General features: G+C 36.5%; 4 protein-coding genes across 7 annotated transcripts; 3 read left to right on the forward strand and 1 right to left on the reverse strand.

Moving 5' to 3' along the window:
- The first annotated feature begins 108 nt into the window (after positions 1-108).
- On the forward strand, positions 109-3,402 carry LOC145232751 (uncharacterized). Of its 3 annotated transcripts, XM_080097427.1 has the most exons (5): positions 118-451; positions 1,404-1,481; positions 1,973-2,124; positions 2,585-2,664; positions 2,753-2,816. In XM_080097427.1, the coding sequence occupies exons 1-5, from the start codon at positions 200-202 to the stop codon at positions 2,758-2,760; spliced, it is 570 nt and encodes a 189-aa protein (XP_079953553.1). In that variant the 5' UTR covers positions 118-199; the 3' UTR covers positions 2,761-2,816. The 3 variants fall into 3 exon arrangements, with proteins under 3 accessions (XP_079953552.1, XP_079953553.1, XP_079953551.1); XM_080097425.1 differs by having other exon boundaries at positions 119-451; positions 2,585-3,402; XM_080097426.1 differs by lacking the exon at positions 1,404-1,481 and having other exon boundaries at positions 109-451; positions 2,585-3,402.
- Positions 3,403-3,459: 57 nt separating this feature from the next.
- On the forward strand, positions 3,460-7,303 carry LOC145232750 (uncharacterized). Of its 2 annotated transcripts, XM_080097424.1 has the most exons (6): positions 3,460-3,948; positions 4,029-4,139; positions 4,209-4,360; positions 4,551-4,782; positions 5,292-6,346; positions 6,531-7,303. In XM_080097424.1, exons 1-5 carry the CDS (start codon positions 3,679-3,681, stop codon positions 5,352-5,354), a joined length of 828 nt encoding a protein of 275 aa, XP_079953550.1. In that variant the 5' UTR covers positions 3,460-3,678; the 3' UTR covers positions 5,355-6,346; positions 6,531-7,303. The 2 variants fall into 2 exon arrangements, with proteins under 2 accessions (XP_079953550.1, XP_079953549.1); XM_080097423.1 differs by lacking the exon at positions 6,531-7,303 and having other exon boundaries at positions 4,551-5,352.
- Positions 5,856-6,819, forward strand: LOC145234543 (uncharacterized). Its single transcript, XM_080099257.1, has 3 exons — positions 5,856-6,062; positions 6,192-6,346; positions 6,531-6,819. The coding sequence occupies exons 1-3, from the start codon at positions 5,856-5,858 to the stop codon at positions 6,817-6,819; spliced, it is 651 nt and encodes a 216-aa protein (XP_079955383.1).
- Positions 7,271-8,732, reverse strand: LOC145232749 (solute carrier family 35 member G1-like). The gene is made up of 2 exons (XM_080097421.1): positions 8,244-8,732; positions 7,271-7,872 (listed from the first exon to the last, which is right to left on the reverse strand). Exons 1-2 carry the CDS (start codon positions 8,629-8,631, stop codon positions 7,313-7,315), a joined length of 948 nt encoding a protein of 315 aa, XP_079953547.1. The 5' UTR covers positions 8,632-8,732; the 3' UTR covers positions 7,271-7,312.
- Positions 8,733-10,965: the final 2,233 nt, after the last annotated feature.

Consider the following 10,965-nt stretch of genomic DNA (forward strand, 5'->3'; position numbering starts at 1 on the left):
GCATTTAAGAGTTTTTGATGGTTGTGTTTATTCCATCACAAAATTTTGTTGCGTTTTCACAAGTCCAAACGATTTTTGCCAAATTTAGGTTAAAAGGAGAATCGTATTTTGTTGACGAATTATTTCTTAGTTAGTATGATAAAGCATATAGTAATATTACTATCATAGAAATGGTTTTCCAATACAAGTACACTTTAAAATGAAAGTAATATGCGCTGGTCTTCCGAAAACCGGGACAAAGACAATGGCTTCAGCTCTTCGCACTCTTGGTTATTCTGTTTACGACGCGCCCGAGCAATTGTTGAAACAACGAGAGACGTGGATTGAAATATTCGATGGAAAACACGACAAGAATATATTCAAGAAAATGTACAAGGACATTGATGCTGTTGCCGATTTGCCTGCTTGTGCAGTATGGGATCAAATATTAGAAGCTTTTCCAAACTCAAAGGTAATTCCGATATGTCTTGTACTGACCTATGAAAGGTAGACAATAGAAAACACTCCGAATCTGACTCCAATCTGACTAAACAAACCTATTGTTGAATAAATCAAGTCTAAATGACGCCAAACATTATAGTTAATATTTTTTTATTTTTTTTTTTATTTTTTTTCACGGGGTTCGAACCCAGGACACTCCCGGGGACGAATCCCGATCAAGGTTTTTTTTATGTCTGTATGTGGGTCAGGCGCGCCAGACCATTCGGCCAAGTTCCTGCCCATTATAGTTAATATTTACAAGTCTATATTTCGACGAAACAATACAACAGCGCTACAAGCGGTGAACATACCACACGAGCAGGTTTTTTTTAAGGTGAGGTTTGGGTGACCGCTAAGTAGTTTTAAGAGACCGCAAGTGTTTCATTTAAATACCAAAAAATAGCCATTTCTAAATTTTGGGAAACCGCTGGAGAAAAAACACCTTAACAAAAACACTGCACACGAGTACCAAACAGCACTGAGTTATTATCTCACTGTGTCTCTGTCTTCTCTATATTTTAGGTTTTAAAATGCTTGTTTATATAGCGATAGGGTCACGAGATTAGTTGCATAACACGTACACGCGAAATGCTTATTATGTTCTGTCGTAGTTGTAAACACTTATATGTGAAAAGTCGTTTAAGACGTTGCAAATACTTAGTGCGAAAGGTCGTTTAAGATGCAAAAAAACATAATACATAACTAATATTGCATGTGACACAATGTTTGAATATAAAGTCCAAAATTTGATCAATGAAATCCAGAGTCCGATACAGTGTCAAATTAATATGATCTTATTTCAAATTGGGTCCTTGTATTTCCATGAGAAAAAGTGTTTGCCATGCAAAAAAGTAAAAAAAATACAAACAAAGTGATTAAAATAATTACTTTAAATTCGATATTACACCAACTTCAAATTTAAGGTAATTCTGGTGAAGCGGGATTCGGAAGAGCAATGGTACAAAAGTTTTGAAGCTTTTTTCAAGAGAGATCCAAGAAATGTAAGGCTAAAACTTGCTGTTACTTTTTGCACTCACTCATGCTACAGTCTGAAATCGTACCCAGGTACCAAAATATATGAAAACAAATATGAAATCGACACTCAGTTGAGCACAAAGAAAAAGTCAGGAATAAAATTCGTTCTTATAAATCTTACCATAGTACACCACTATTGAAGGCGGAATAGTCACCAAGCATTCACCATGTGGTAATACGTAGGCTAGAAAAATCTAACCTGCGGTGGGATTCGAACCCACGACATGAGTCTTTCTAGGAATCGGATGTGTTAAAAATCCTATTTTTTATTTTAGTTGCATACTTGCATTTCCTTTAAACAAAACCCAGACGGAAATAGACCTAACTTTTGTTTTTCAAACAACGCTAAGTGTTAAATTAAGTTCTATGCAACAAATTTTCTGTTCCCGCGTTAGCTTCGTGTAACGGGAAAAAACAATGATTGAAACATGAAGAAACATACCAAATTTGTTTGCAGACTTTTGGAACTTCAAGTTTTCCTGTCTATCTGGCCATTTGTCGGATCATGTCCAATACATTATACCGCATCTGGTTGGTGCTACAGAAAAGTAGAGAAGCCTGTCTTGGTTACTTTGCAAACACCTTTCATATAAACGAGATGCTTGCAAGGTTGGTGAAAGTCTTTTTATTGACTTCGAGTCATAAAGGTGCGTTAAAGTTTGTTGTAGCAATTCTGGGCACACAAATGACATTGTTTTGATGCAAATAATATGCATGCTAGGGTGATGGTTTGGACCAATTAAGGAAGACCAATTGTATTGTAAGAATTCTTTGTAAAATTAACACTCATTTAGACAGTGCACACTGTTTCGACCTATAAGGTCTCATCAGTTCAGCTGGTGACGACAGCTTATCATTTATTGGCTCGATGCTTTTACTTTAACACTTTTCCACCTCTATGAAAACTGTATTAAACTGTATTATTCCGATCTTCGCAGTGAATATTGTATTAACGCAAGCCACAAGTAAAAACGTTTACTTGCGCAAAATAAATACACAAAATGTCCAATTGTCTAAGGTAAGGTACGATAAAAATATGGGAATGTGACATCTTATTGACCTTTTACAGATCTGCATACAGAAGGCACGAAGCGTATGTCCGGAGTGTTTGTCCTCAGGATCAGTTGCTGGTTTACAACGTGAGAGAAGGTTGGGAACCCTTGTGTAAATTTCTCGACAAGCCTTTACCCGAGGAGGATTTTCCTCACCTGAATAAGAACTCTAAAATTCTTTATAGTGATTTAGGTCTTCCAGCGCTTGAGGAGCTGATCAAGGAAGTTAAAAGGGAAACAAGACAAAGGGCTCAAATATTGGGAGTTTGTATTTTAGGGTTCCTGTTCTTGGTCATATTTGCATTGTTGATGATGTAAGCCCTGGATTTGCGTCAATCTGTGCCACTGGCCTAGTGGCGCATATAATTTTATTCGCAAAAATGCGTGGTAAGCATAATTCCCCAGTGGTAGAAATTTTACTTTAAGTCGTCTTACGTATCAATGCAACTTTGGTGTAATGCATTTTATCATTTTTCACTTCTTTGTATTAAGTATTCGTATTAAAAAACGGTGTATGATGTTAGAAAACATAAACACATTTTTAGGTGTTTAACTCTTTGACCAGCATTTAGTTATTTGTTTTTCCTATCTATTACCCCAGCACAAAAAATGGGTTATAAACTGACTACTTTACACAAGTTAAAGATTAAAAACTCAAAGTGAACTTCTTTTGCTAAAGATTGCTTCGTGCAAAGTCTCTCTGGCGATTTAACAGTTACTGAGATCTTGCACAAATTGGGGAGCGAACTTTTTTAAACCATTTGTGTAAGTTTGGTGTTGTTAGGCTACTTGGTTTATAAAACTCGTATTACGCGTATTAAAAGAATCAACCGCACTATGTTGCTCTGTTTAGTAGAAGTTTGTTTTATTTACAACCAGTGGTAAAAACTATTGACGACTTTGTTAGGTGTGTTGAACAAGTCACAGTACGCCAGGTGTGCCGTGATCGCTGGTGTGCATAGACGCTTTAGGGCTGATCCCAATTATGAATTTGTGTGTTAAACAAGAAAAGTTAATTTGTTTCTAGTCGAAAACTTGAGTTTTTTTCGCGAGATAAACAACAATGTTTTAGAGCAAGAAGTGAAACTAAATAGATTGCATTGGTGTTCCAATGCAAATAAACCTCAAAATGAAGGTAATATGCGCTGGTCTGCCGAAAACCGGAACAAAAACAATGGCTTCAGCTCTTCGCATTCTTGGTCATTCTGTTTACGACTCGCCCGAGCAAATGTTGAAACAACGAGAGACGTGGATTGAAATATTCGATGGAAAACACGACAAGAATATATTCAAGAAAATGTACAAGGACATTGATGCTGTTACCGATTTGCCTGCTTGTGCAGTATGGGATCAAATATTGGAAGGTTTTCCAAACTCAAAGGTAATTACAATAAAAGTAAAGGTCTTATTATTCTTAAAAAAAAACATGGCTAAAACACAACAAACTGTTTTGAAATTCAGGTGATTCTAATGGTGAGAGATTCCGAAGATCAATGGTACAAAATTTTTACAAAACTTTCTCAAGACTTCCGCCACGGGCAAGACCGAACATTTTATTATGAAAAAAACTTGGTTTTGTTTTTGTCCTCGGTGGAAAATTAATACTTGAAACAATCTCTTAAAACAAATGCTTCTTTGCAGGTTTTTGGAAGTCCAAATTTTCCGATCTACTTGATTATTTGTCAGTTGATGTCTCGTGCGATGTACAGGAATTGGTTGTTACCAATAAAATGTAAAAGAGTCTGCTTTGGTTACTTTCCGAACACCTTTTACATCAACGAGATGCTAACAAGGTTGGTGAAAATCCTAACCCAAAATGTCAGATGTTCACCAGCCTATATAACGTCAAGAAAAGTGTTGCATAATTACTTTACGTGCAGCATTTCCCACGCACCAGTATATATCAATACTGTTTTTAGTGTTTAGGTTTCACATCAAGCTAAGCATTTGTCAAAACCATAACATAATAATGATTTGTTACAGATCTGCTTACAGTAGGCACGAAGCTTATGTCCCAAGTGTTTGTCCCCAGGAACAGTTGCTTGTGTACAACGTGAAAGAAGGTTGGGAACCCTTGTGTAAATTTCTCGACAAGTATTTACCCGAAGAGGAATTTCCTCACTTGAATAAGAACTCGGAAATCGTTGACAGTGCAATTGGTCTTAAATCGTTGGAGGAAGTTTACCAAAAAATTGAAGACGAAGTAAAGCAGAGGGTAATGATTTTAGGATTTTGTGTTTTGGGAATTATTTCCTGGGCTGTGTTGGCTATGTTTACGAAAATGGCTGGTTTGTCTCTTTATTAGAGTGAATGTATGAGGTAAAAAATGTAATAGTACCACGTTTCCAATAAATGTGCTTCTGATAATCCCATTTTTTAAATGTAAATCATCCCTTTTTATGACCTGTCCCTTGTTTTGTTTTTCTTCGTTAGGACTAAAGGTAACGCTTAGTTTACAACCTGGGTTGGTAGTAAAAAGTACAATTAACTATTCCCGTCTTGCAATTCAATGTAATATATCATACGAATTGTCAACCATATGCTATGCAATTATTTTTTCTTTACTGGCTTGTATTCAGTTATATGTTTGCGAAACACCAGGATTACATCACCCCTTCTTACTACAACCACAACCTGCTTTCAACGCAGAAAAAGTGGAATGCGAAATTACGAAGTCACGCTCGTTAAAGATTAACCATGATCATGTTTTGATATTGTTTACAGCGTGCAAGGTCTCTGGCGGACTTTTACACAAACTGCTCAAAAGTACATTCGACAGATAAGTAAAGACGTTTTTGTAGCGGATACAGAAAATGGTTTTGCTGGATTAAATTCTTAAGGTACCCAGGAAAAGTAAATGCATAGTTTTTGCTGTGATTTCATTTAACATGAAGTGTATATATGTTTATGATGTTTTAAACATCGGCAAAAGTAAATAGACTAATATCAATGTGCTACCGAAGGTATGACCATGTAAAGCAGAGTTGTAATGCCCGGTCGGACTTAGTTTGGAAACCAAACAGACTTGATTTAGCCTTTTCCATTTGAAACTTTAGGGCCAGTTTACAACGCCGTTGCCAATAGCAAAACGCTGAAGGTCCATTTGATTAAATCTGGTTTAAATTTATGATATTTCGAAGTTCTGAAAAAGAATACAAATAGGGAAAAACCGTATCATTTATGTATTTAGTTTTTATATGACATTACTAAAGGTACATTTTTACCAATTGATTAAACCATAAAATGAAAGTAATATGCGCTGGTTTGCCGAAAACCGGGACAAAAACAATGGCTTCAGCTCTTCGCATACTTGGTTATTCTGTTTACGACTCACCTGATCAAATACTGAAACAACGAGAGACGTGGATTGAAATATTTGATGGAAAACACGACAATAATATATTCAAGAAAATGTACAAAGACATTGATGCTGTTACCGATGTGCCTGCTTGTGCAGTATGGGATCAAATATTGGAAGCGTTTCCAAACTCCAAGGTAATTAAATGATCGAGCTAAGAATTTCCAGGTTAAATGACCTGTTTCAAAACCGGTTTTTAGAATGTCACAAATTTAGACAGGTAAGGTTTTATCAGTGCTACTGGTACTCAAGAATTGGATTTCCAGTTGATTTTTGGAATTCCTAAGTTTGTTATCTTTCTGGCCTTGTCTCGATTGATTTCTTACACGATGTACAGGGTTTGGTTGTTGATGATGAAATGTAACACAGCCTGCTTCGGTCATTTCGCTAATTCCTTTAACGTAAACGAAATGCTTACAAGGTAGGTGAAAGTTCAAACACTTACCGGTTAAGTGCTGAGTTAAGCTTTGTGCGTTGTTTCACTCACACTCGACTCAACTCAACAAAGTCTGTCTCCAACTTCAAGAAAAACAAAAAGTGTTTCAGGTTTTACTGCAAGCACTGCATTTTGCGCCTATCATCACATTGACTTGGATTTTTCACAGATCTGCTTATCGAAAACATGAAGCGTATGCCCGAAGTGTTTGTCCCAAGGACCAATTGCTGGTTTACAACGTGAGTGAAGGTTGGGGACCCTTGTGCAAATTTCTCGACAAGCCTTTACCCGAAGAGGAATTTCCTCACTTGAATAAGAACTCTCAAATCCTCAAAAGTACTATGGGCTTAACATCGATTGAAAAACTTGAACAGAAAGTTGGGGATGAAATTAAGCAAAAAGCAAAAATTGTGATACTTTGTATTTTGGGAATCATGTTCTGGTTTATGTACATGTAAATTGAAACTTTACTTATGAGTGTGTCTTTTTGTAGTTGTGCTGGTCTGCATGAACTGTTCTGGCTAATTGCAATATATATCCAAGCTGATGATTGTTGTTGTTGCATGCTGTCGTTTACAACCGATGTGTGTTTGTTTCTAGCGCTTAGTGAGGGTCTTAAGGTCACCCAAGTAATCACCCTACAAAACCTTTATGTGTATCAATGTGTTCTGACCCTTAGGTAGACAAATCTTAACACTCCGTATATCTCCTTGAATAAACAAACTAATCGCTGTTCAACAAGCAAAATGATTCTATCATCAATGCTTTTCTATTCCGTACTGGTGTCTAAACGTTGCTGCAAAAAGCTCTGAAACCTAAAATCTGTGTACAATACATCTACATATATCGTATGCTCATAACATCCTAACAAATGCATTTTTACTCCTATAGCTGTTAATCATCCCGGCACGATGTTGTCTTATTAAATTTCCAACAACCGTTGGTGTTTTACTATTCTTTATTACTTTCTCGAATACTGAGAGCAGCCAGGCCTATGCAACTTGTCATAATTAGGCCAGCACCTATGACACTGTACACCGAAGGCACGACGTTTAAAAAAAAATATTCAAACACAAACACCAATACCACTTCACTGGTGCAAACAATAGTTACTGGACCAGCGGCTCCGTTTTGCAAAGCCAAAGTAACGAGTATTGCATTTAAAAGTGCCGCAAACGCAGATAGAAACATAACTAGAATGTCGTCCAGGCACGGAAGAACGAGTTCTTTCGTGGAAAGTATTGAAATGATTGAGATAACAAAGCCCCAAAGCGAAAAATAAAAGAGAAACAAGCTAAAATGAACTTTATCGCCCATTTTTCGAATAGCCACCATAGCTATAGCAGATAATAAGGCAGCGGCAGTGGCCAGTATAATACCCAGAGTTCGACTACCGCTTGTAGAGGCAGGACTTTGGGTTTCGCTGCCAAATATAAAGGGTGGACGGGCCACTAACACCAATCCTGCCAACGCCAGCACTGCGAAGCACACGTCAGAAACACGGCACGGTTCTAGAAATCAAACAAGATAATTTTGTAAAAGTTTTACAAAATTTTGAAAATCTTGCCTTGAAACTCAATGAAAATGGACAATTGTAAAACACACAACGTTTGAAAAATTAAAACGCATAGGCTTCTAACAAACAATTTATTAATAGTTTATACATGACATCCAAAATTGCAAGAAGTAGACCAATGTTTTTGTGTGGAATTTACTTTTTTGCGAAGCACTTCAGTGTTTAAATTGAAGCGTTATTTTATAGAGACCCTCTGCAATATATATTTCCACATGGTCCTAGTCAGAATTAACGCCAGAATTTTGCAGATGTTGAATGTTAGTGATAATAGCTAAGAAACACATATTGTTACTTTCTTAAGCTTACCTTTTAAGAAAACGCAAGCGAAGAAGCCAACCAGCGGAACGTAAGTGGATAATATTGCAACAGCGTCACCAACTGGCAGCATAGTAAGACTGAAAAACAGGGCAGTTGAGGCAAAGGCACATGTAGTTGAGGCCACAAAAAGTGTGATATTTGTCCTACGACTCTTCACATAAGCTTCTCGTCGCCATGATAGTACAGGCAACATGAAAAAGTACTGAACAAACCAGCGAACCAGTAACAGATGGTCTGCACCAGCTTCCTGCAAAAACTTGACGAGTAAAGTCATTATAGCGGCGAAAATGGCAGATGCGAAAGCCAAAGTGAGCCCAAGCATAGATCTGCATGTTTTCTTGCATTTTCCCGTTGGTTCTTCTGTGGCTTCGATCATTGTACTGGAATGATAGTGTATGTACAGAAACGCACTTTTTTACAAAAACTTATCACAGCATAGGGTAAATATTTGATGTTACCCAAAAATTTCAAAACATTTTCGCCTAAAACATAAATCAAGCGCGTAAAAAATAATACGTTGAAACATTTATGTTACAAGTAAATGTAATAAGAAATGCCTTTGAGCCATTGCATTCCTTAAAAATATTTTTACTTGCAGTTTCCCCTTTAATCCTACGTCATTTCCGTCACGCAACGCTGAACAAAATGACGTGTCACGCATCGGTGCGCACGACTGTTTAGCGTCTGGTTTTCCAAGAGGCAAACATGAGTTGCAACTTTAATAAAATGCTGAGTCAAACTAACCGAATTCAGTATCGTACTCGTAACTCTACTACACTACGTTGTAAACATGACCAAGTTAAACAATTTTGTAGTAGTTTTCACTTGAAAGCTACTGGCTGAAGCAAAAACTTCAACTGCTGTCAACAACACAACTTAAACTGCTTGCATAGCAGGGCCGCCCAGGGTCATACTGACGTTAATAATTGACTATTGTCTCAATAAGAACGTGTGCATTGTCATAAATTTCCACAAGAAAAAGGCTTTGCACAACCCACAGCCAAACATTGTGCTAATCAACACAGGAAATTAAATTCTTAGGCGGTAAAGGCAGAATTGGGCACCGCAATGCAATAATGTCGTCTTTGCTTTCGTCACAGGCTTAAAGGGGGGCGGTGCTGATAAAACCAACATTTTTTTTTGTTTAATATGCAGTTACCCTTTAATCCTTACGTGGTTTGATCAGCCACTTAATAATATAATATTAAACAAGATAAAACCCATAATTTTACAATCTTTACGTTTATATCAACCTGAAACACTTCTTGAGTATCTTCACCTATCTACCAAGTTAGCAAAAAATCTAAAATTGATCGGTGTCCATAATTTCATACAGCAAGCACATGTAAAAGTCACAGGAAATAAGGAAATGTCAAATTAGGTTCAGGTTTTTCGTGTATCCGGTTGTATGGAAGACATAAAAGCGTCAGAAATAGTTCATTGATCGAAGGAGTCGTGTTCCCATAAGCGGAGCTGTCCAACAGGCCGATAAACCATGTTAACGGAAATGTCATTACGTTGATGCGTATTTTGCAGCTCCTAAACGATCAATGGACAGATAAGGAACTTCCCTAATGACGCAATAACAACTTAAACTCACAGCGATTCAAGATGTGTCATTACAAACTCGACTAAAGGTCACCAAAAATGAATAACTGTAAAATTTAACTTTAAAAACACCGTTTAAAACGAAAATACGTTATGTGACTAAGATGTATGCAAAGGACTAATGTGTTTTGGAATGTCTTTTTACACCCGGGTTTGTCCCAAACGCTTTTTAAGTTACAATAACGACATAATTACTTTAATGACAGTTATTTTTAAAAGGTGATATTATCTACGATGTAAAGACCACCAGTGATGCGCACGGTCTTTTTCGTTTTGTCCAAAGTTCTCGTTTTTTTTCGACTTTTTTCGGCAAGTCTACCTGATTTTTGTCAATAGATTAAAAGGATGCCACGCAAGCAGATGAAATAAATAAGTATACTTGCGTCGACAACAAAACGGTAGAGAGCTTCGGATAGTATTAGGAATTAGTATAACCTTTTTTGCTTTTAGGTATAACCTAATTTTGCTCGAACATGTTGAAAATGCCTTTAGTCGGCAACGTATTGAAGTATAAATGTATCTACAATAACACAACTTCAGACATTATTAAAAACTGATACCTTTATTTGTGACTCTACTGTCTACAGTTTGCGGGGACTTGTGATTATAATACAAGCTTTAAACAGATTATTTCGTGTTCTAAGATAGGTTTATTCACTTTGCTTAATATTTTTTATTTAAGAAACAGATTAAACTTAACCTGGGTAGTTATGTAAGACATCGACATATTTAAAGAAAAGATACAGGTATAATTAAAATCTTGACACAAAGTGTAGGTATGTTACGTAAATAAGTTGTACGTGTAAATTGTTGATTTCAAACGGACATTCCTGGAACCATCATAGTTACGCAAAGATGATGAATTTTTGACTATGTCAATTTAAATACGGTTTTTCGAAGTGACTGTGAAAAAGTAGGGAAGGCGTTTAAAATCGGAAAGAAAACATATTTGAATCAGTTTGAAAACATGTTGAATCAAGTTTGCATCAGCAAGAAGCAACGTCAAATAAAAATAAATAAGAAAACATTATGAGGTTATTTTCCTATTTCCAAGCTAGATCTCCACAAAACAAATGGTCATTTGGCAGTCATGACAAGTTGA

Source organism: Phallusia mammillata, chromosome 6, assembly GCF_965637545.1.
Source record: "Phallusia mammillata chromosome 6, kaPhaMamm4.hap1.1, whole genome shotgun sequence".
NCBI lineage: Eukaryota > Metazoa > Chordata > Ascidiacea > Phlebobranchia > Ascidiidae > Phallusia > Phallusia mammillata.

Bases quoted from the DNA above. Each gene is read 5' to 3' on its own strand.
- LOC145234543 (XM_080099257.1), top strand. From the start codon at position 5,856: ATGGCTTCAGCTCTTCGCATACTTGGTTATTCTGTTTACGACTCACCT. The intron at 6,063-6,191 runs GTAATTAAATGA...TTGGATTTCCAG, and splicing joins AAGCGTTTCCAAACTCCAAG to TTGATTTTTGGAATTCCTAA. The intron at 6,347-6,530 runs GTAGGTGAAAGT...GATTTTTCACAG, and splicing joins GTAAACGAAATGCTTACAAG to ATCTGCTTATCGAAAACATG.
- LOC145232751 (XM_080097425.1), top strand. From the start codon at position 200: ATGAAAGTAATATGCGCTGGTCTTCCGAAAACCGGGACAAAGACAATG. The intron at 1,482-1,972 runs GTAAGGCTAAAA...ATTTGTTTGCAG, and splicing joins TCAAGAGAGATCCAAGAAAT to ACTTTTGGAACTTCAAGTTT. The intron at 2,125-2,584 runs GTTGGTGAAAGT...GACCTTTTACAG, and splicing joins ATAAACGAGATGCTTGCAAG to ATCTGCATACAGAAGGCACG.
- LOC145232750 (XM_080097423.1), top strand. From the start codon at position 3,679: ATGCAAATAAACCTCAAAATGAAGGTAATATGCGCTGGTCTGCCGAAA. The intron at 4,140-4,208 runs GTTTTGTTTTTG...GCTTCTTTGCAG, and splicing joins TTTATTATGAAAAAAACTTG to GTTTTTGGAAGTCCAAATTT. The intron at 4,361-4,550 runs GTTGGTGAAAAT...GATTTGTTACAG, and splicing joins ATCAACGAGATGCTAACAAG to ATCTGCTTACAGTAGGCACG.
- LOC145232749 (XM_080097421.1), bottom strand. From the start codon at position 8,631: ATGATCGAAGCCACAGAAGAACCAACGGGAAAATGCAAGAAAACATGC. The intron at 7,873-8,243 runs GTAAGCTTAAGA...TTTGATTTCTAG, and splicing joins CGCTTGCGTTTTCTTAAAAG to AACCGTGCCGTGTTTCTGAC.